We start from the raw sequence: 24,747 nt of genomic DNA, 5'->3' as shown, positions 1-24,747 counted from the left end.
CCTGTTTGAAACTACTCGTCTGAAATTACCCTGTTTGAAACTACACATTCTGAAAAATAAATCTAAAAAATACCAAATTTGAAAGAATCCAATGTATAGAAAAAAAAAAAGTTTTTGTGTATATTTAGACACGTGCATATGACGTCACGCTACCATCGGCAAACGATGACGTAGAGATTGGAATGCTCTCCATTTATCGCCCCCAGCATACGACAAAGAAGTGTTCGAACTTGCAGACGAAATGAGTTCCCAGAAGCCCTTGCAAGACGCCTGCGGTGTGTTGTTTTCTCATGAGCTCTACCAAAGAGGTGGACATGACTGGACATGACTGGACACGCGATGGTCAATACAAAAAAGGACAAACCAACTGACAATGTTTGGTCACCACCCAGCAAAAAAAAAAAAGTATTCATTAAGATCGGTTGACGTTGTTGTCCATTTTGTGGTGGTCACTCTTGGTCACACGTGCGTCTTCTTTCTTTCAATCACCATGAGTTTTTTTTTTTTACATTTTTTTTTGTTTTGGTTTTTGGAACAGATTTCGTTGTTATCTAAATTAAAGGCACATTCCTCGTCCCATATGCTAGGACAAATTTGTACAAATATAGTCCTTCTTCCCTAGTACTATTAGAGCATGGAATGGGTTGCCTGAGCTAGCCAGGAAAACCAGTGACTAGGCAGAATTTAAGTCATTGGTTAATATGCATGACTAAATGTATGACGCGTAGGACGTAATCATCTTCTTTTTTGAAGTAACGTCTGTATTATATAAGATAAGATAAGATAAATATCAATTCTAAAGTTCCCCCTTTCAGACCTTGTGATCTATAGGGCATACGATGTAAAGTTCATCTGTTTCTATGGCCGACAGTTAACGAGTGTCATGTGACCAGCACAAAGACCAACCTCCTTTACTTCTTTTCCCAACTTATGCCAGGTACCCGAGTCAGGGGAATCCTAAGAATCCCGAAAGTTAAAAATCCTAGTTTTTCACCAAGGTTCGAACCAGAGACCCGTAAGTTCGGAAGCCAAGCGCTTTAGCACTCAGCCACCTCGTCAAATCCAGTGTTGTTGACATTTTTGTTATACAATAGGTTTTTATTGTCTAGTTTTGAATAAATAATTGACTAATTGATAAATGAAATTGTTTCTACTTGTACTAGCCTATACACGGACAAATAGAAGCTTTACGCTTTTGTTTAACAAAATGGAAAAGGGAAATAACACAGAATATATTTGTTTCCTATCTAAATTTGTCAAATTCATTTTCATTTCTTGTATCACTTGTTTTGTTTTTTTTTATTTACAAACATGAGTAGTGATTTTGTCTTATGATATATTTAAAATATATTGGTAGTAAGGGATCTTCATGTTAATTGCTACTTTTGTATTTTGAGTTCACGGTAATATAACCTAACCAGAATATTAACAATTAAAATAACCATATTTTGTAAGGCCTCATAAACGAGACAATATCTAAATACCCTACACTTCATCACTACATTGTGAGAACTTCTGTGTGTTTCAATTTCATTATAATGCATTGTCTTCTTAATGTCATTCATAATAATCTCTATCTCTCTCTCTCTCTCTCTCTCTCTCTCTCTCTTTGCAGCGTCTTTCAGTGTTTCGCTCTTTTCTCTTAGTTTTTCTCTCTTTTTTTTTTTAATCACCGAAACATAAAATGAAAAGGAAAGTTTAATTTAAATATTCAGAATGCAAATTAGTGCGTGTCAATCAATTATCTCTTAAGCGACTCTTCGGTATTATCCTAAACGTCCTCTCCCTCCCCCTTCTGTCTCCCTATCGCTTCTTTTTTTTTCTGTTGGCTAATTGCCCTCTGTTACATTAGTAATCATCTGCTTCTATTTATCTAATTATTAGATGCACTCACTCTCTCTCTCTCTCTCTCTCAACCTTCCCTCTTTCTTGCACCTCCTCTCCGTTGCTCTCGTGAACGAGTCCCTGTGAGTGGCTCACTCCACTGATCAACCCTCTTACGTTTCATCAGCCCCTAGAAAGAAATGAGGGCAGAGGAAGAGGGGAAGGGGAGGAGGAGAAGGAGAGGCTGGAGTGTGTTGAACAACAATATGGGCCACTACTCTGTCACATGTCAACACAGGGAAGAGATAAGGCTGGGTAACTCACAGATCAACTCTGAAAAAAAAATTCTCACTCTCGTTTTTATCTCCCCTTGAGGTATTTTTAGATGTATTATTTCATTCGTTAAAATCTCACTTTCTCTTAATTACATATTATTACAATTATTCTAAGGCAAGTCACTAAATCATTTCAGGTAAATAAATATGACGTGCAACAAATTTTGTCTTATCTAATATTATCTTATCTTATAAAATACAGACGTAACTTCAAAAAAGACCATGATTACATCCTACGTGTGTCCCTAGGTCAATGCATGTAAATCAATGACTTTAAATTCTACCGAGTCATTGGTTTTCCTGGCTGGCTCAGGCACTAATAGCACTAGGAAAGAAATAGCAATTGTACAGAATTTGTCCTATTCTAATAGAAGCAATAGATTAATATTACTGTATAACTGATATTCGCATCTAATAGAAGCAATAGATTACTATTACTGTATAACTGATATTCGCATTCCTGTTCGACATTTAAAAAAAAAAAAGGATTAGTAAGCAATGTTGGACACGTTTGCATAAGTTTTAGTAGTATCTCAGACCTGAATGCTTCCTGGAGACAAATGATCACAATTCGACAGAAAAAATTGAAAACTTTCTGAACATTGCAATCTGTTTTCCATCGCATTACTTTGTCTAGCCCTTGTTCATTTCCGTTTGATGTATTGTTAAAATTGGAAAGTTTAAATTTATCCTTGTCAAGTTGAGACGGGTTGTATGACTAGTAAGATTTTTAAAAAAAAGTGAGGTGATCAATTTCGATAACTCTTAATCTGATTGTTCCCCCCAACAATTATCTCTCTTTCTCACTGACCTATATTCTCGATGAGCCAAACCCTGGTGTTGTATTCATTACCGATGGCTTCTCGACTTCTGCTTGTCTGCGGAACTTGTTCCTCCCTGAAGTAGTCGCTTCTGATCAGTCGGCTTTGCCTGATTCTACTTCAAGAGGGGGCGGGGGAGAGGGAGATGGAAAAAAGGGGGGGGGGTGGAGAGAGGAGTACTCTCGTTAGTGCTCGGGGGGGCCTCTCTAGTATGACGTACGTGCGAGAGTGCATTACGTAATGAGAGTGAGACGAGTGCTCAAGAGAGTTGAGTGTAGGGAGTGTGGTGGAAGAAATCAGACAGAATGAGAGAGAAAGAGAGGGATGGGGAAAGACGAAAGAGAGACAGAGTGAAAGAAAGTGAAAGAGGGTAAGAGTGAAAGACAGAGAGAGAGAAAGAGACAGAAAGAGAGAGAGAGAAAGAAACAGAAAGAGATAGAAAGAGAGAAAAAAAGAGATAGAAAGAGAGAGAGAGAAATAGACAGAAAGAGAGAGAGAGACAGAAAGAGAGAGATCGAAAAAGAGAGAGAGATAGAGAGAAGGAGAAAGAAAGAGAAAGCGCAACAAAATCAAAATGAGAGGGGACAAACGAAAGTGTGTGAAAAGGAGGTAAAGAAAGAAAGAGAGAAAAAGAGAGAAAATAGATAGAGATAAAAAAGAGAAAATGAAAAAGAAATAGAAAGAAAAGAGATACAGCGAGAGAGAGAGAGAGAGAAGGGGGAGAAAGAGAGAGAAGAAAGAAAGTGAGAAAAAAAAACAGGAAGAAATGAGAAGAAAGAGAAGTTTATAAAAATAGAGACAAAAAAGGAGATAAAAAAGAGATGACGAAAGAGACAGACAGAAAAAGACGTTGAAATAAAGATGGAGGAGAAAGAGAGAGAGAGAGAGAAGAGACTGGATAAAGTCCTAAGAGCATTACAACTTCTGAAGGCGAACAGAAAAAAATAAAGAAATGTTAATAATCTATGAATTAAATGGTCCAGACAGGCACTGGACAGACAAACAACACAATTTCCCTTAGGTCTTCATCAACAAACAAAGAACATAAAAAAAGACCTTAAAAAACTTACAATAAAAACAAGACAATGATAAACACCATGAAATGTGTATCGTAGGAATACAAAATAGGTCTACCAGCAACATATTGAGAACCCTTAGTTGAGAAAACTGAAAATACTAGAGTGACTATCATCTAGGGGAGGTAAGTGTAAGGTGTTTGTATTGATTTGTATGGAACAACAATCTTCAATCCACAGTCCACAATCATCTGTTAACAAACTCACTGTAACAGCTCAAACTACCCGTACACATTTGAGTTCTTCGTACAAAATGTTTTGTTAGCATGAAAATAAGGCTGAACTTTTTAAAACGATTACAAACAAACAAACACACACATATTCAAGCACACACACACACACACACACACACACAAACAAGGAAAGTGGTAAAATTGGATTGACCAGTAAGTAACTTCTTCTCTACACGTAATGACCATAACAAGAAGTGACCAGGGCCGTAAAATCTCTATAAACCACCTTTCTTTGTACGACTGGGGGGTATTGTGATTTTTTTTATAGCGCCCAAAACTATGGTACTGTGATGCTGGAAAATTCATCCAATCAAAGAGCAGCAAGCAGAGGAACGAGAATCTCGAAGAAACGTGACTTTGAAAAGGTGGGTTGGGAATGTTGTTGGTTACTTCCCTTGATTTATATACTAGCTATGTTGAAGGGACATTGTTCATCCTTTCTCTCTCTCTCCTCTCTTTCTCTCTCTCTCTCTATCTCTCTCTCTCTGTCTCTCTGTCTCTCTCTGTCTCTCTGTCTCTCTCTCTCTCTGTCTCTCTGTCTCTCTCTGTCTCTCTCTCTGTCTCTCTCCGTCTCTCTCTCTTTCTCTCTCTCTCTCTCCTCTCTCTGTCTCTATATCTCTCTTAAATAAAAGTGTACGTAACCTTTGTCCATGTGCTGGCCACATGACACCCTCGTTAACCGAAGGCCACGGAAACAGATGATCTTTACATATTCTGCCCAATAGATCACAAGGTCTGAAAAGATTACTCTACTTTACATAGACCTACATTAGTAAGTAAAGTAAACATATGCACATGATAAGAGGGTCACCAGTTTCTATAGCCGAAACTTAACAAAGGTGTCATGTGGCCAACACAATGGCCCCCTCTTGGCCAAGCCCCCATTTGAGTTGCGTGAACCAAAAGACGTCTTAAGAATCCCCAAAAATTCTAGTTTTCACCAAAATTCTAACTGAAGAACCTTCAATTCAGAATCCAAGCGTCCTTCCACTCAGCCCCTTGCCACTAAAAACAAAACACAATGTTTCATATTTCGTTGACCCTTACACTGGACAGCCGACAGTAATAATCACCCCCCCCCCCCCCTTTTTTACTACCCCCCTTGACTAGCCTTCCTTACCCCATTATGGGCGATCTTGAGTCTAAAGGGAGCGAAGCTGATTAAAACAAATTGAAGCCTATGCGAATGAGTAAGGCAACTTTGTATCTCTAACTCCATTTCCTTGTCTCTAAAACTTTCATTTTAGCCTTTTTTTTTTGGGGGGGGGGGGTCAAAACCTGTCTTAAAATATGTCCAAGGGGTGCGACAAAAATTAGCATATGAGGCAACTAAAACGGGGATTCCCGGACTGATTACAACCGTAACAGGGTTTTCCTGCATGGTAAACCTGGGACAAAAAAAACAAATTACTCGAGTTTCATTTTTATATTTTCTTTTGTTATTAATTACGTGGTAAAAATATTAAAAAAATGTTGTTTTTTTTTTTGTTTTTTTTTACAAATAATCAGAAGAAAAGAAAAACTATATTTAAAAAAAAAAACAATGCTTATATTAAATACTTAAAAAAAAAGGAGATGATTCCTACGCGTGTTCATAAGTCAATCTAGCCATGCTTGTTAATCAAGTCATTGATTTTCCTGGCTGACTCCAGCAACCCATTCCATGCACTAACAGAAGAACTAGGGAAGAAGGGAGCATTTGTCCTAGCATATGGAACAAGGATTTTGCCTTTATCTTTAGTGTATAAACCCAGAATCTAGGTTTGCGACGTTTGATAGGCCTAGCCAGGAAAGAGTCTGCCCGAGACAAGCGGAAGTACATTCACCCGGATGTACCGACACGCCATTTTTTTTTTTTGTTCTCGTACTGGTGCGTCTTTTGATCAATGGCGCTAGGCTAGTGTCCGTGCTTGAGGAGCTCAACTAGGTCACGTAACAACACGACTGTTGCCGTAGAAGGACGGAAAAATATGAGGCCGTTCATATCACACATCTGTGTGTGAGTGTGTTGATGTAAGTCTGTGTGTGTGTGTGTGTGAGTGTGTCAATGTAAACCACCCCATTACAGACAAAAGACCTGGGAGGTGCAGATAGATGTTTTAGGTGGCGGTATGAAGTCCAGCGGTGTTCAGACTATGATGATGGAAAGGGACGAGAGACTTAACGGAGGGGCCGACAGATTTTTTTTTCACGTCTGGTTTCCTGTTGTAAGGCCAGGTGGCGAGAGAAAATGCTAGGGTGAATGTGAAAGTAGAAGCCATGAATGACCGCCGGTATTTTTCTTTCCCCCGACCTTTCCGAATTTTTCAGTATCCGATGTCACTGGCTGGAAATAAATACTGACACGGAACTGGGCGCCACTTACTTTTAGAGGGGCGTAACGAAGTCTTCCCTCACCACTGCCACATATCCCCGTATCCATTTCACTGGGGCGTACTGGGCTCCCCCTTCATTTCAGTTATGATACGCCCAGTGCTGTTGGACCTAACGTGTCCGTCGTTAAAACAAAACTTTTGTCCGTCGTGGAAGTAAAAAAAAAGGGGAAAGAGAAGAAACATAAGAATTTTTTTTTTGGCGGGAGGGGTGTAACCATTTCTGACAGGGTGAAGCATGGCTGCTGTCAACTTGTCTGCTACGCCCCAAGTGTTTGTCTTGGAATAGCACTGGGGCGCTTCGGCAACCGCTGAAATACAGTTATAAGGAGGACGCACTCAAACAGCGGAGATCTTCATTTATTAATATAAATGGGTAGAGAGCTAATCAGAGACGCGGTGAAAAGGGGGAGGGAAGACATGGACAGCCAAGACAATGATACCACTGGACTCGAAACGTTGTCGGCATATCTGGACGTTAGGGGGTTGGGTGCGTTCATTTTTTTTTTTCAAAAACAATAACCATGAGAATATGATAGAGGCTTACGAGACAGCCATTGTTGACATTCACACAAAAGACAACGCCGGGTCTTCTGGGATACAAGAACAACAAAGACGAGACAGTGAGTGCATTTGTGGAAAGTGTTGATCTCTTGCTCTACTAATTAAAGATACCGTAGTTGATTTAACCCCATTAAATTCAAATAATTTTTTGGTTTTATAAACTTGTATTTGTGTTACATAAAAAGAGCATGCATTCTCTTAAAACGCTATTACCAAAAGTATTGTTTTCTGATTACAAGCAAAAAAAATTGTTATTGAAGTTTAACCATAACACGGCAGGATGTACACGTGTGAAGAATGAACAATTATGTACGGAAAATAATTACGGAAATAAAGAGTTAAAAAATACTTATTTTGTTTCAGTATTTTTATTCAATGCGGATAATTAAAGTGCATTCTTAGTAGTACATTCTTAGTAATACAAGTACTAAGATAACTAAAAAATATTTTTTTTTTAAATTACAAGAAATACGTAAATAGCTTCATCTTCCCTTTTTTATGCGCTCAATGTAATTTTTTTTCTTTTTTTTTTCGTTTTTATGCATTATTAACTCTTTCTCTCCGTAATTATTTACCACATTCTGGTCGAATCAACACTGGTATCGTCAGTTAGGAGAGAAAGAGTTAATATTTTTTAAAATTAAATTAGGGATCGCTTTTTTGTTTCGATAAAAGAAAAGTATCGTTAGCATATTCGTTAACGAAAATTAAAATTTCTGAAAACGAAATCTTCATATGCTCTTCAAACAAGAAGTTTTCAAATGTTAGTACTTCAGCTAGTTATAGAAGTCGTCTGCTCAAATCGTCTGCAAGTTGATCGCACATTCTGAGAGGCGTCTTTACAGTGCGAGTGAGTTCTGCTGTCTCGTACTGTGTTTTAACTTGTGTCTATGTGTTTACTTGTGTGTGTGTGTTTGTGTGTGTGCGTGTGTGTGTGTGTGTCTGACGGAGTGAACGAGGTAAAGGGTGTTGCACAGCTGCCATCAAAAGAAAGGCGGGAAATCTAATAACACTACTCACGACACAGGGGCCAGGCGAGAGGTCGACTGTCAGCTCCACTAGTTCGACTTGACTACTCTCCCATAGGACCAAACAGAGTCACAACTTTTTAAGAAACAAAAAACGGACCCCCAACAAAAACCTTAACTCACATCACAAAAAACTCCTACAGTCAGGGAGATGGTGAAATATAAACAAAAAAGGGAGTTCACTCCAAGCGTTTTTCAGAGTTTATTTTCTTGTTAGAAAGAATGATAAAGGGAGGTGACCTTTCATAGTTTGTACGTGAATGTGTATTTATCCCCCTTGTGCCCATGACTTATCATCTCTTATATGGCGAAAGAAATGTACCTCCCTTAACAAAAAAGCCAGTCATGTGGGTTCTGTTCTAACCTCTACAAGAAGCATGAGATAATCAAGGCGGGGGAAAGTTATCGCAATGACATGCTCTGCTTCCGGTTATTACATGCAGGCTTCTAGGGAGGTCACATGTCACTAGTTGTAAAATATGTGCAATAAAAAAAAAGGCCAAAAGGTGAACATATTTTTTTAAATATTTATTCTTAGTGTGCAAGTCAATGCTTCGTTGTAGAAATTGTCACAATTCTCTCATCAATATATATATATGTGTGTGTGTGTGTGTGTGTATGTATGTATTCGTTCATTAAAAAAATATATAATGAAATGATAATAGATTATTAAATTTGATGTCAGAAGTGGTTCGCATTTTAATTTTTCACATTTTAATCAAGGTTTATGGTCAGTATCTGGTCTACATTAAGAGCATACTCACGTGGGCGGTAGGGGGAGAGGCAACGGGCATGGTGTGAATAGTTCTAAGAAATATACTGCCTGTACTAATAGTTCCTACCCAAAAGTAATCAGCTCCTGATTTTTTCCACAGGGTTGTCTCCCGATGCAATGTTGAAGTCTCGGTATAGGCTTACAGCAGCAGAGTTTTGGATTCAGAGTTTTCCTTCTCCTAGGTGGGTAGCCAGCCAAGGCTAGCGAGCTTTTCCTGCCCAAAGGGGGTTGAGGAGCCAGTTCAATAATAAAACTGAATTTATAACGAGGGTTAGCGCCTAAATTTAAAAAAAAAAAAGGTAGCACTAATTACTCTTCCGAGACTGCAAAAAATCACAAGAACAATTGTATGCGATTTAACGTTGAAGTTATCTCCCTTTTACGATTTATAAACTATAGCGGTTGCCTTATATGAGAATTCAACTCAAGAAAACATTACGAAACTAGAACAGACACAAAATAGAGCAGTGAGATTCATAACAAACGAATATTCACATTTGACTAGAGTAACACTTTTTAGTAAAATCAATAAATTTAGAAAGCCTTCAGGACAGAAGGCTCAAAAGTAAAGTAGCAATTATACATAAAACACTGAACCATAATCTTCAAATACGAAAACAATATCTAACAAAATACTCAGAAAGACACAAAGATAAAGGCACATTCCACGTCCCATATGCTAGGACAAATTTGTACAAATACTCCTTCTTCCCTAGTGCTATTAGAGCATGGAATGGGTTGCCTGAGCTAGCCAGGAAAACCAGTGACTTTTCAGAATTTAAGTCATTGGTTAATATGCATGACTCTTAGGACGTAATCATCTTCTTTTTTGAAGTAACGTTTGTATTATATAAGATAAGATAATTTAATTTGTATGCGGTGCTATTTTTAAATTTTCCAGAGCTGAAATAGTTTTGGTTTGTAAACGAAAGCGTGACAATAACTCACGAGAGAGCTCAGGAGCTAAACTTGTGGACGATGCAGGACTACAGTATTGAGAGACAACACATTGGAAGCTGCCGATACCTCACAGCTTAACGCGGGGAAAGAAGTTGAAACTTAGTATTGAAAATACATTTGAGAGTTGTCATATCTCGCATCTGCGTAATCCTATTCTATCAGGCTTCTTCCAAATCTTCGACTCATCTCCCCCATCCCTCCCCACTCCGTTTTCATGCAAGTGATAGCGTGAGTTCCGGAGTCGTGTGTGAATGAACTGGTGAGCCTGAAGTCTGTAGGAGGAAGCTGGAGATAAAGACATCCCACAATTCATTGTGCGCAGACGAGATGTTTTATCTGATGCTGTAAATGGAATTCGCTAAAATCACGAGAATGAATATATAAAAAAAAAGTTCTCGCATTGCTGTGTAACCCTTGCTTGCGAGGTCATCTCTGCCGCATCACACACTTGAAAAAAAAAATCCTCCGCAATACAAGAAAAAAAAATACATCGCTATTTCGTTACCACGTTTCAACATCTCTCTGATTAAATCCAATCCATTTTTTTCTCTCTTCCAGTTCTGCTTCATGTTTGTTGTTAGTTGGTTACCGGGGCAGCAAGGGAGGCAAGTGGAACAAAAGTGAAGGGGAGAAAAAGGGGGAGGCAATTTCACTAATGTGTGATAACTGCAGACGAAACGCTTTTGTTGGCAACCAATGGGGTCGAGAGTAAACAGTGACGTAACTAAATGGGAGAAAATGGCGCGAGGCGGATTGATAAACATCTTCTGCCGGGGAGTAATGGAATACAACAGTACAGTGAAAGTGTGGCAAAAAACACGGTTACAGAGACCGGATGTCTAACTACAGACCGAAAACAAAGGTATCCATCTTGATAACACTGAACTAAAATTACAGTGCGATGTCGAGAGACGAATCAATGCCCAACGTAAAATGCATTGATGGTAATATAGAGGACTCTGGGGCAACCTGGGCAATCACCCTCCCAAGATGAAACACCTTTGTAGTTCGATCTGATTTGGCACTTGGATTGTAAACTTTTCATTAACCGTTATTCGGTCTCTGATTGATACATAGAAAAGCGGAGAGGAGGTCTTCGGTCAGTGGTGGTACCGTTCTGTAAAGGTGCTCCTTTGATATGGTCAGGAGGTCCTAAGTCAGTGGTGTTTTCATCCTGTAATGGTACGCCATAATCTTATCTTATAAAATGCAGACGTTATTCAAATAAAAAAAAAAGATGATTACGTCCTACGCGTCATGCATCTAGTCATGCATATTAACCAATGACTTTAATTCTGCCAAGTCATTGGTTTTCCTGGCTAGCTCAGGCAACCCATTCCATGCTCTAATAGCGCTAGGGAAGAAGGAGTATTTGTACAAATTTGTCCTAGCAGATGGGACGAAGAATGTGCCTTTATCTTTGTGTCGTTCTCAGCATATATATATATGGTCAAGAGGTCTCCAGCCAGTGGTGGTAATCTAGTAAGCTGGTCAGGGGGCCCAGCAATGGTGCTCAATCAATATGGTTAGGAAGTCCCTAATCTGTGGTCCAGATGGTCTATGTATTGACACAAAATGAAATAGTACCATTGTATTCAAAGCTAGGATCGAGGACTGCGGTAAGCAGGTCTTTATATATTAACTCTTTCTCTCCGTAATTATTTACCACATTCTGGTGGAATCAACGTTGGTATCGTCTTTTAGGAGAGAAAGAGTTAAGAGAGATTGGGAGTCTGTAAGGTGTGACAAAACTTCAGTGAAGTGATCGGAAGTAATGACAAAGAGATAAATTAAGCACAATCCAGCGAGAAAAGAGATGAAAAAAAAATGTACAGAAAACTACAATTTAAATACATACAGAAACCTTCCTAGAACAAAAGTAAAAAAGTTTAGGCCACGAGGCCTTCATCAGCTACAAACAAACGAAAAACACAAACAACACTCGTCCTATGCTTTAATTTGGTCTAACAGAGTTTCCTTTACGGTATTATTCTACACAGCTGTTCACCCTTGAAGAAATAAATCTTGACACATTTCAGTCATAAAATTAAACCAAACCAACATACATTTTTTGGGGTAGAAGTAAGAAAAATAAAGACAAAAATGCTAAAGAAAAAAAAAAGGCGAATCATATTTACAACGTGAAATAAAAAAGCGAATCATATTTACAACGTGAAATAAAAAAAGAGAATCATATTTAGAATGCATGTAGGAAAGTTCATCAGAAGGCGTGAGACTCGCAGCAGACGTATGCAAGGAAAAATACGAGCATTTGGCCGAGGGGGGGGGAGGTGAAACGAGAGAAAATGCCGAGAATGAAATTGATATGAGGCTTGGGTTTGATTCTGTCAGAGGAAGGGGAAAAATGTGGTGGGTGGGGGGCAAAATGCAAGGAGGAGAATAAGGCAGGAAAGAAACTGGAGTGATGCCCCCTGTTATTTAGTACTCTTCTTTTGGACGTCCTGGAGAGAATAACTTTCCCTGCGGCTAATAGACCTGCAGAGGTCACTATGGGCGGGGGAAGTTGGATATCATATACACAGGGGGGACAACTAGAGGAAAGAAATGTATTATGCATGACAGGGGAAAGAATTCGAGGCGAGGGGTAGTGGACAGGAGACTTGGCGCAAGTAAAGAATAAATTATGACTATAAGGGAGGCAATTTTAGATGACCACATACAGGGCCGGACTTTGGCTAGTGCAACCTATGCGGTCGCAGTGGGCCCCGCGCTAATTCTAGATGTAAATTATTAAATTTATCCATTATAACTTATATATGATAACAGGATTTCCGCAGTCTCCTTAAATCTCATTTAATTGCAATATATATATTTAAAAAGTCCTGGAAATCTCCTGAAATTATTAAAATCTCCTAAAAAGTAGACACAATTGTCATTTTGGGGTGTCAATTTTACGAGCGGTTAAAAAAAAAACAACTGCATTGTCAGCTTTTATTTAATAAAAATTTATTGCAAAGACGAATGTATTTTCTAAGACAAAAATCCTAATTTTGACGTTAGGCCTAACCCTAACCTAGACTGGGCACCGCTCTATCCGTTACGCAATTGATAGGGCCGGCCGGCCGGCCGGCCATGACCAGAAACATGTTGGAGGAAAAAAAATAGGCCTGCCTAAAAAAACGGAGAGAATATTGAGGGGCAGATGTGTGTCTAGCTATTTCACTATATGATTCCCAAATATGCAAACTTCGCAAACCATCACTCAGAAAGATGCAGTGTTTACAACAAATGAAACGAACGAATCTAAATATACACAATGTCCACATTTTATCACATTTTGGGGTAAGACTGTTTTGGTTGTGGGAACAAAATGTTCTTTTATTCTATTCATATGAAGGAGAAGAAAAAAACACATGAGTTGGCAAGTTCCTATTTAGTTATCTCCCTGTGCCCATCCATCAAGTATAGAGCAAGGGGAGACAACTTTTTTTTTCGGACTTCAAATCTCTGGGGTTTTTTTTGTTTTTTTTTTTTGTTTGTTGTACCCCTTCATTCTCTGTCTATAGTGCATATCATCTGCCCATGCCTGTAAGTTAACGAAAATATATACACGGTATTTCGTGAGTTGGGGAGGTGCTCACCTTTTTGTTTATTCTATTGATATCATTAGATGTGTAGCTCACACACTGGACTAAGGGGGGACAACAATACCAGTGTGAGCTTATCAGTATGAGGCGGGGGGAGGGGGTTCTGTATTAGAGGTTAAAGAAGAAGGAGGTACTTGTGATGTTGGTAAAGTGCTTTACAAGAGTCGGAGATTATAGAAAGATAACTCTTAGAAGAGCAGGCCGAGAATAGACACTGCAGTGAGCAAGACAATATAGAAATGTACGTTGTTTTTTTTTTAAATCATATAGTGGCATGGTGGCTGAGTGATAAGGCTCTCGGCTTCCAATCTGAGAGTCTCGGGTTCCAATCTCACTTAAGACTTTGGGGGGGGGGGGAGTTTGCATTTCGTGATTTTTAGGGTGCCGCCGAGTCAAACAAAACTCTAATGGGTAGTAATAGCAGAGTAAAGGAAGTTAGTCGTTGTACTGGCCACATGGCACCCTGTTTTTTAACCGTTGGCCAAAGAAACATATGACCTTAACATCATCTGCCCTCATAGATAGCAAAGGTTTGAAAGAGGTAATTTTACTTTTTTTTTTTGCATACTATTTTATCACCTAGGCAATCTGTAGTTATCAAGTGGTCTTTTAACTTCTCCTGTCATTCACTTTTAAAAAATATTTTAATTACATTTTTGATTAACCCTTTAAGTCCTGGGCTGTTTTACAGTGAGTGCATACACACGCGTTTTAAGGGTTTAAAAAAGACGTACTCTGAAAAAGTGGAAAGTGGGGGGGGGGAAGGGAAGAGGTAACAACAATATAAACACAAACAAAATATATATTTTAAAAAAAAAGGTTATATAAGGGGAACAGCTCCACATTTATGACTACATGTCTCAATACTGTATGATTTATTTTCCTTTTAAATCAATTTTAAAAAAATACCACTACACAATTGTCTAATTTTTTTTCTTATTGTTTCATGTTTTGTTAGAGACAATAAGTAATAGTACATAAGTTTCAACTTGATCCGAGAATGGGTGTGGGGGAAATGAAACGTGTACAAAAATTGAAATAGACCGACAGACCGACAGACAGACAGAGTGAGTTGATATAAGCTTTGTAATAAGAAAAAAAAATTGTCTTAAGTCTTGAGATTGTGAGGTAGGGAGAAATCTACCTATCTCTAACCAACGCCACTGCTCACACACACACACGCTGAGATGCAGAAATGTACGTGACATGGGCTACCCACGTGGTGACTTCTAGGGTACTCTGCCAGCCCTACTTATGCATCACATCTCATTCTTTTAAGTGATAAAGTGTCTTTTAACAGGTGAACCATTTACAGTCCTCTCCACCTTCTCCGGCGCTAATGCGGCTTTTTTATGGTGTTGTATGTCTCGTTGCAACAAATAACTGACTGACTGATATATTTCAACAAAAAAGGTTTTAAAACAGGTTAAAGATCTTTTTATTACGCTTTATAGAGTGTATAATGGTGATGCTTTGTAAAGCTTAACTTGATAGCTTCCCTTTGTTGTGGCTATAATCTACGCTTACCTTATGAATACTAAACAACAGAACATGTTTAAAAAAAAAAAAAAGAGGCGCTTTAGAAATGATGAATGCCAAAAGCAGTCTAGAGAAGTGGAAAACAAAATTAAAGGGGTGGTAATGCGAAAGGGGAGATAATGCTAAAGGGGAGATAATGCTAAAGGGGAGATAATGCTAAAGGGGAGATAATGCTAAAGGGGAGGTAATGCTAAATGTAGGTGGAAATGCTAAACAAATGGGACTAAAAGTGAATTTTAAAAAAAAACGACACTGTACAAGATTTGACTGTGGCTTGCTCTAACAAGAGTCAAGGAGTCAGTCAGTCACTGCTCACTTCAAGACAAATAGTTCAAAGAGACTGTTCTCTTAATCTTTTCCATCTTCACAAAAGGAAGTATGTGGTCGTAGATACAAGACACACTGTGAGTTGTTCGATGTAGTACATATACAAGACAGTATTGGTTACTGAAGATTCAAATTACTATTGTCAAGTAGTATATATATATATATATATATATATATATATATATATATATATATATAAAGAGAGAGAGAGAGACAGACAGACAGACAGAGGGAGAGAAAGAGAGGTGAATGAGAAAGAAGGAAGTAAATTCAGCCAAAGAATAAGTGAGCGCAAAAGGAATTAATAAGCGAGTGAGAGAGAAAATGAATGAAATTGTGTGTGTGTGTGTGTGATAGAGAGAGAGAGAGAGAGAGAGGAAAGAGGGGAAGTACTTGAAAGAGTGAAGGTGAATAAAGAAAGAGAAAGCGAGAGAGAAAGAGGGGGGGGGTGTAGAAGAGAGAAGAAGGGAGATAGAAAATGCTTAAAACTTGAAAGATTGATAGTGAATTAGAGCGAGACAGAGACAGAGACAGAGAGACAGAGAGACACGGAGACAATTAAGAACGTAGTTTGAGTCAAAGTGTCAGAGCGGAAAAAGGATTAAATAGCGAGCTAGAGAGAAAGTGACTGTAAGTGTGTGTGTGTGTGTGAGTGTAAGTGTGAGACAGAGAGAGAGAGAGAGTGTGGAGCAGCATGTACATAAGCCACAACTAACCCCCAAACCTATGCCCATGTGTCATAACTCCCCGCGCCCCACCGAACAAAGGCATGGACCGGGTTGTCGGTAAACAGCAGAAACAAAGAAAAAAACAATTATCTACATGTGCAGCACGCCTCGCGCGCGCACAGACCATCTATCTGCCCAATCATCAATCTGACAATCGCTGTTGTTTACAAAACTACCCTCGCACAAAACTTATTCGCGAGAGCTACCCACCATGTCTGTGCGCGCGTGCGTGTGCGCTGTAAACCTCGTATTTGCTTCTTGTTGGCACTTTGACGTTCTAGCGTGTTTCTGTCAGTGACCCCCCTCTCGCAAAAAAAAGATTTTCATTATCGATAATCCCGACACCAATGAAGCAGAAAATTGCAATCGTCAACAAAATGTCAATATGTCCCCCCCCCCCCTCCTTTTACATCCCCGCTTTTCCCTTTTACTTTCACTGTCCTAATCCCCCCCTCATTCCCAGACAAGCCCTCACCCTCCCAACCGTGACACACACCTATCGTTACCCCCATGTGGTCTCCTCCCCTGACTCCATCGACACCTAAAAAAAAAAAATCGAATTTCACTCTTTTGCTTGGATGGACTTCAAAGTATGAAGGCAGACCACTGTTAAGTTGATTGGGGAAGGAGGCTTGGCTCGGTGTTTGGGTCAAAGAGAGAGAGAGAGAGAGAGAGAGAGAGAGAGATTTAAATTGCATGACTGAGCACAAAGCAAGTATCAGATCCGAAAGTATCAAAGGGGAATAACAGCATGTGAATTGAATTTTTTTTTATTCAGATGTTTGAAACCTGTTTTGGTATTATTCAATTGTAATACTTTTAATAGAGATATAGAATTTGAAAATCGATGGTAGAACTATACAATGAGAATAATGCACGCTCCTGGCCCACTAAATTCACACATCAAGACAAGAAGAGCCCATGAGTAAGTCCCCAATGAACTCTGTGACAAAAAAAGTTCGAAGGCCCCTTGTTTAAGACCACCCTGTATGAGACTAGAGTAGACATTCTTATACAAGTTAAAAGGAGAATTTCTAAATGTTTGGAATCCTACCTGGTGTGGGCATGTTCCGTATAAATATCCTCCGCCGCTGACTGACGAGTTCCCTTGGTGGCACAATTTTATATTTTCCAGGAATTTAGCTCGTAACTCTCTCATGGTGTAAACACAGATGGCCGAGTCCACCCGCTGAGAGCCAGTGGTGTTGGTGAAAACGGCCATCAGGACGTCTTCGACATTACCGTCGGGGAACATGTCTCTGGCCAACTCCTCTCCAGGTCTGACAACTCTGGCCGCCTGCAGAATGTTGTAATGCACCCCATTTTTGGTGCAGATCAGAGGCAGGTCGACGTAAGAGTACAAGTAGCTGTCCACCTGGCAGATCTGCACGATTTTCGTGACCTTAGAGACCCTGGTCTCCAGGGTGGCCACGGCCGATGGTTTCTCGTCCTGGACGGTCAGGAAGTAGCTGAAGCCTGCGGAGCTGAAGCCGTACACGTAGCTGATGAGGTAGGACGTCACCACGTTGGGCTTCAGGAACAGCGCGGACAGCTTGCTCTTGGCCAGGAAGTTGTCGTCCACGGCCAGGGAGAAGCGCGACTCCTTGTGGAGACTCCTGGTGGATATGGCTGGAACCTCGTAGCGATTCACCTGGCTGGACTCGCTCGTGCCTTGAAAGTGTGACACAGGGTTGAAGGGGAGCGGGTGGGGTGGGGGGTGGGGCGAGATAATAAGAAGCACAAATTAGCCTACGTCATTTAATAACATTTAATAGCTAGGCCCTATCTGTTAAAAAAACAAACAAACAACATAAACATAGTTTTAAAATGTTACGTTACTTTAAGTATATTCCGGTTCAAGGTTTAAATAGCTCAGTATTTTTATTTAGTAGCTTTCTTTCGCGCAGTCTTAATAAGGTGTTATATGGTTATCTATCTATCTATCTTAAGGTGTTATATGGTTATCTATCTATCTATCTATCTATCTATCTATCTATCTATCTATCTATCTATCTATCTATCTATCTATCTATCTATCTATCTATCTATCTATCTATCTGTCTGTCTGTCTGTCTGTTGTCTGTCTGACATTCTGTCCTACCTACCTACCTACCTACCCACCTATATACATATCATCTATCTATCTATCTATCTATCTATCTATCTATCTATCTATCTATCTATCTATCTATCTATCTATCTATCTATCTGTCTTTCTGTCTGTCTGTCTGTCTATCTGTCTGACTGTCTGTCTGTCTGACTAACTGATTGTCTGTCTGTCTGTCTGTCTACCTACCTACCTACCTACCTACCTACCTACCTACCTACCTACCTACCTATCATCTATCTATCTATCTATCTATCTATCTATCTATCTATCTATCTATCTATCTATCTATCTATCTATCTATCTATCTATCTGTCTGTGTGTCTGTCTTTCTATCTATCTATCTATCTATCTATCTATCTATCTATCTATCTATCTATCTATCTATCTATCTATCTATCTATCTATCTATCTATCTATCTGTAGGTGTGTCTGTCTGTTGTCTGTCTACCTACCTACCTACCTACCTACCTACCTACCTACCTACCTACCTATCTATCTATCTATCTATCTATCTATCTATCTATCTATCTATCTATCTATCTATCTATCTATCTATCTGTCTTTCTGTCTGTCTGTCTGTCTGTCTATCTATCTGTCTGTCTGACTAACTGATTGTCTGTCTGTCTGTCTGTCTGTCTACCTACCTACCTATCTACCTACCTACCTATCATCTATCTATCTATCTATCTATCTATCTATCTATCTATCTATCTATCTATCTATCTATCTATCTATCTATCTATCTATCTATCTATCTATCTATCTATCTATCCACCCGTCCTTTCGTCTGTTTGTATGTCTCCTAAGAATAAATCAATCCTTTGTCTAACAGATGAAAGACTATTGTTTAAGATAGTACTGGACTAGACAAAATGTTGACTACAATGAATCAATGACTAAACTCACCCGTGTATGTGGTAGCTACATAAAGTACCGTCTCCATGACGAGCGACGGCCCTGGGGCGATGAACGCCACAGTGGAGGCGTTCTCTGTGTTGGCTGCCACGGCAAAGTTCTTCAGCTCTGTGGAGGCATCATCCACCATTAGCTTGGAGATGTTCACCAGACTTCTGGCTTCACACATGCCTTGGAACAGGGTCCCACAAGCGATCAGGTTCCGCCTTAGATTATCAACCAACAGAATCTGTTCAAAAAATAAAAATAGCTTCAATGTCAGAGAGGATCATGGAACAAATGTTCAGTTGGTTATCTGAAAGTTCTGAGATCAATTTCATGTTAAGTGGATGATAATTTGGGAGATCTTATTAGTTTATAGCTAAACTAGTTGGTACTCTTCTAAATATTAAATTAATAAATGCATATTATAATGTATTTGTATTGCAATTTAAAAAAAAAACACAGTGAGATACTAACTATAATGGGCTAGTCAGTCAGTCAGTCAGTCTGTCACAGGAGAAGATAAAGTAGTTCCAATGATATTCTATCTATAGTTTACATATTTTGAAAGACTGATTAACGAAACATAGGATGAGGTCGTGAAAAGGGATTTCTGCCTGGTTGTCAGTGGTCCAGAGTTCAAACCTTGACCACTTCCATCCAGCAAGATTTTGGACTAAGAAGTGGAAATCCTGATTTCTGAAGCAACATCCGAAACTTGTAAGAGAAAACAAGGTGTCAGAAGTTGAACCTCAAAACACACACACACACATACGCACACCCTTGTCAGTCCACAGTTCTGACCACACAGCACCATTACTGAAACGGGTCGCCTTGCCCTCGACCGAATTCTGCATGAAATGATCACAAAACTCTGATTGGAGCTTTCCGAGACAGAAGAGGACTCGCAGAAAATTCTGTTTCAGGCAGAAATCAATACGTCGACATAAGAACATTTTGAAAACTTCGATTCAGGACAAATTATGCCTTTGCTGCATTCAGTAATTGCTTTGAGACTTGAGTCAAATTAAAGCTAGTTAGAGAGAGAAGGATTCAATTGAGCTATTGTCTGGCCTCGGGCACAAGAGCCGTTTCCAGCTATGAGAATCATTTGATGTTTACAAGTCGATAAAGAACAAAAAAAAAGCCTTTTTTTTTTTTTGTTCTTATCTATAAGAATGATTCTAACAATGTGGCCATTTACGTAGGGGAATTTCTAACGTTTTAAATGTCTAGTGGTGCACATTTGAATTTAGTTAAATTTTTTTTTTATTTTTTTTTTTTACAAAGCTAATATTAACTAGCTCTGTCTGTCTGGTACATTTTTTTGTACGCGTTGTTTCTCCCACGTACTCCCATGTTAAATCAAAATGAAACTTTGAAAATAAGTGGTAATTAATTAATTAAGTTTGGTATTGATAAACACAAAATTAATCGTATATGGCTATAAATGTACAGTTCTTTCCCTGTTTGTTTTTTTTGTTTTTTAATTAATTATATTTTTTTGTGTGTTAAATAGTCGCTTGTATAATGCTAGACCAATTTAGTTTTTAATATACCAATATTTTTAAAAATTTAGATAGATTGCTGAGCACTGATGAATCAATGACAAATTCAAATTTGGAACAAACGCGTTGTGATTAATATTGAGTCCAAGTTCCACCTAAGCCAAATTTAATTAGTCATCGTCCTATTTTGAAACGTAAAATAATTTAATACATTATAAATTAGACATTGACATAAACAACAAATGAACCTGTAATAGACCAATCTAACAATAAAGAAGAAAAAAAATGTAAAAATACGAACAAAAAAATTAAATATCATTCTAATGCCATAAATTATTTGTATTTAAACACTAAATGCAAATATAATACATGATGTAAGACCTCAAGCTTCGTCCAAAAGCGGTAACTTCTGGTACTTTTCTGAACCGGGCCCTGAAACGTGTACATTTGACCCACATAATAATCTTTGAAGATGGTAGTAGCGCACCCTTCTCACAATCGACTATGCAGTTATGTTAATGTGAAACCTATTTCATCTATCAGTTGATAAGATAATAATAGCAGGATAATAAACATGATTTTTTTTAAGGCTTGATTGGGGGGGGGGGCAGAATGGTGCCCCGATAGCAAAGAAAAGTGCTTCCCTTTCAAATCAGTTATTTTCTGCCCCACATTTACCACACACATACATATAGTCTGACACATACACAAAATCATTTTAAACGGGTGTCGCTGCGATGTACTCATGCCTTGCAGTGGTCGGATACGGTCCAGTCAATCGGAGTCGCCAGTTGGTCAAACTCTTGTCGAGCCTTAGTCAGTCACTGTGGTTTTGGTTAACTGGCCCTAGTCAATCAGTGGTCATCAATTGGCCTTGGACTGTTCAGTTCACTTAAAGCTGACACCAGGCCCCGCCGCTAAACATATTTGGGTTCCAGACAACTGGGTTGGCCTACGCGCGTGCTTCTCTGCCTTACTCCATCCCACATACCTTCAAATACGTATCCAATGACCTTCAAATACGTATCCAATGACCTTCAAATACGTATCCAATGACCTTCATAGACGTATCCAATGACCTTCAAATGCGTATCCAATGACCTTCAAATACGTATCCAATGACCTTCAAATACGTATCCAATGACCTTCAAATACGTATCCAATGACCTTCAAATACGCATCCAATGACCTTCACATACGTATCCAATGACCTTCAAATACATATTCATTGATCTTCAAATACGTATCCAATGACCTAGATACAAAGACCTAGATGACCCAGCCACATCAAGTTTTACCTCCACGAAGAAGCCAGTCTTCATATTGAAGTCACATAATCCATTTCCTTACTGAAGCAGTCAGTCTTAATCAAGCATCATAATCAATTTTCTAAATGAAGAGGCCGGCCTTCATAATCAGTAAGTATATAGATACACGAAGTCCGCGCTACACTGTATCATACAAACCTATGACAATGAAGCTTTTTTTTTTAAATCTTTTATCTTATCTTATCTTAGCTTATATAATACAGACGTTACTTCAAAAAAGAAGATGATTACGTCCTACGCGTCATGCATTTAGTCATGCATATTAACCAATGACTTAAATTTAAATCTTTTATTTTGTAAACCAGGAACTCAAACAAAACAAAGCTAGTCACTCTTTCTTAGCAACAATTATCCTTGCCATCATTATAATGATCTTCTATGTGATACATGTCACGTGGTGTACTAATGTAGTTTTAGTTGTACACAAAAATACACAACGTGTTTACGTTTCCAGAAACAACAGTACATTTTCAACAGAACTAAAAATAGCCAGTAGCGCACTCATGAATTGCAGAAGAGGACAATAGTCAGAGCAGGGGATTTCCCGGTATAGAAAGAGAAGGAAAGAAAAGGGCGGTCGGGGTGTGTAGAAGTTTTACCTTGTTATAATTGTTGGAGGTGGTCCGATTCACCTTGCAGGGTTCCAGCACGTGCGGGGGCATGCAGTGGATGCTGTCGTTCTTCGGCCCTGTCGCCACGACCATTAGCGGATTTAACTCCGAGTCCAGTTGGTATAATCTGTTCTCACCTGTCAATCAAAAGTGAGATAATGTGGTGAGAGGAGGGGGGGGGAGTGTGTGGTGGGGGAAATGAAGTGTAAAGATAATAAATAAAAAAAAAACACAATCAAAAACAGTTCATCTAATCAGCAAGTCAATCCATCAGTCAATCAATTAGACAGTGACATCGATCAAAGACCCATTGTCTCCGCACTTCACCCGCCGCCCCCCCCCCGGACTGGTTGTGAAAGATGAAGAGAAGATCGAATGGAGGATACAGACTAATGGAGGACGCCATTAAATGATATTTAGACGGACAGATAAGCGGACAGAAAGTCAGACACACAGTAAGGTTGCACAAGATGAACAGATTTGATTGACTGATCGATTGATTGATTGATTTGGAGACAGCGACAGAAAGACTGATACAGATAAATATATATATATATATATATATATATATATTTATATATATATATATATATATATATATATATATATATATATACATAGAGAGAGAGAGAACGAAAAAAAGTGACAAAAACAGAGAGATATAGAGGTAGATGTTTGATTAGATTGGTTTATTGATTTGGAGACAGCGAGAGAAAGACAGACAGATACAGAGAGAAATATATACAGAGAGAAAGAGAGAGAGAGAGTGCACATCAAAAGAGAAAAAAATAGAGATAAAGATGTAAGATAACGATAGATAGATAGATAGATAGATAGATAGATAGATAGATAGATAGATAGATAGATAGATAGATATTTAGATAGATAGCCTTAGATAGATAGATAGATAGATAGATAGATAGATAGATAGATAGATAGAAAGATAGATAGATAGATAGATAGATAGATAGATAGATAGATAGATAGATAGATAGATAGATAGATGGATAGACAGATAGATAGATAGATAGATAGCCTTAGATAGATAGATACATAGATAGATAGAAAGATAGATAGATAGATAGATAGATAGATAGATAGATAGATAGATAGATAGATAGATAGATAGATAGATAGATAGATAGATAGATAGATAGATAGAAAGATAGATAGATAGATAGATAGCCTTAGATAGATAGATAGATAGATAGATAGATAGATAGATAGATAGATAGATAGATAGATAGATAGATAGATAGATAGCCATAAATAGATAGATAGATAGATAGATAGATAGATAGATAGATAGATAGATAGATAGATAGATAGATAGATAGAGGTTAAATTGCAAGTGTTTAAGCTGTTAGATTTACCTCCCACGTAAACGATTCCAGTCGAATCATCCAGCACCATATGTGTCAGCTTAGGCCCGATGTATTTCGTCTCCAGGGGCATCGCCATCATTGTCACCAAAACCACCAGAGTGGTTAAGGCCCATCCTCTTGTCCTCCAAACTATTTGTGTCGATCTATTTTTAAATAAATCCATTTTCTCTCCTTTTTTTTTTCAATTATCTCCCTCTATTCCTATCCTTCAGGGGAAAGAAACTCTCCTGCCAAACGAATCAATTCTTTCTTTCTTTTTTTTTCAAATAGTTCCTACAAGTAGCACTAAGTATAGGCCGTTGTTTTAGTTATCAAAACCATTGTCATTTTGTTCCGGAAACATCAGCACCATTCGCGTCCATTTCCTGTTTTTAAATTTTCTCATTGGCTACGTCTGCTTCGTATGGAGTTTTCAAATTTCATACCACAATCTGAAGATATAAGAAACAAAGACAAGTAGATATGAGTGTACTGACGATGACTACAATATTATGATTTAGTATAAATAAATGGAATAATATTCATGAAATTTGAGATGCTACAGAAGGGTTCTAGGTATCACCAAAAAAGACCTCATCACAAATTAGGAAATCCAAATTAGGATCTCAATGGCGACCAGGCCCCATGATGAGCTTCTAAGCATTGTCGAAAAAAAGCGCAAGATAAGACTGAATGTCCAGATTATAAGGTCCCCAGGGCTCTCAAAGGAATCGGGCAA

General features: G+C 38.5%; 1 protein-coding gene across 6 annotated transcripts in view; it reads right to left on the bottom strand.

The window, feature by feature from the left end:
- The window catches only part of LOC106069686 (plexin-B-like), a 237,934-nt gene that overhangs the window by 72,507 nt on the left and 140,680 nt on the right, over positions 1 to 24,747 (bottom strand). For all 6 annotated transcript variants that reach the window (XM_056025494.1, XM_056025495.1, XM_056025497.1 and 3 more), the window contains 4 exons: positions 24,018 to 24,460; positions 22,633 to 22,781; positions 19,207 to 19,444; positions 17,245 to 17,861 (listed from right to left, as the gene is read on the bottom strand). In XM_056025494.1, the coding sequence (XP_055881469.1) occupies positions 17,245 to 17,861; positions 19,207 to 19,444; positions 22,633 to 22,781; positions 24,018 to 24,192 (1,179 nt within the window). In that variant the 5' untranslated portion in view covers positions 24,193 to 24,460. The remainder of the gene's footprint in view (positions 1 to 17,244; positions 17,862 to 19,206; positions 19,445 to 22,632; positions 22,782 to 24,017; positions 24,461 to 24,747) is intronic.

Source organism: Biomphalaria glabrata, chromosome 4, assembly GCF_947242115.1.
Source record: "Biomphalaria glabrata chromosome 4, xgBioGlab47.1, whole genome shotgun sequence".
Taxonomy (NCBI): Eukaryota; Metazoa; Mollusca; class Gastropoda; family Planorbidae; genus Biomphalaria; species Biomphalaria glabrata.
Note: the sequence above shows the minus strand (reverse complement) of the source record. Positions and strands in the feature narration are given on the sequence as shown.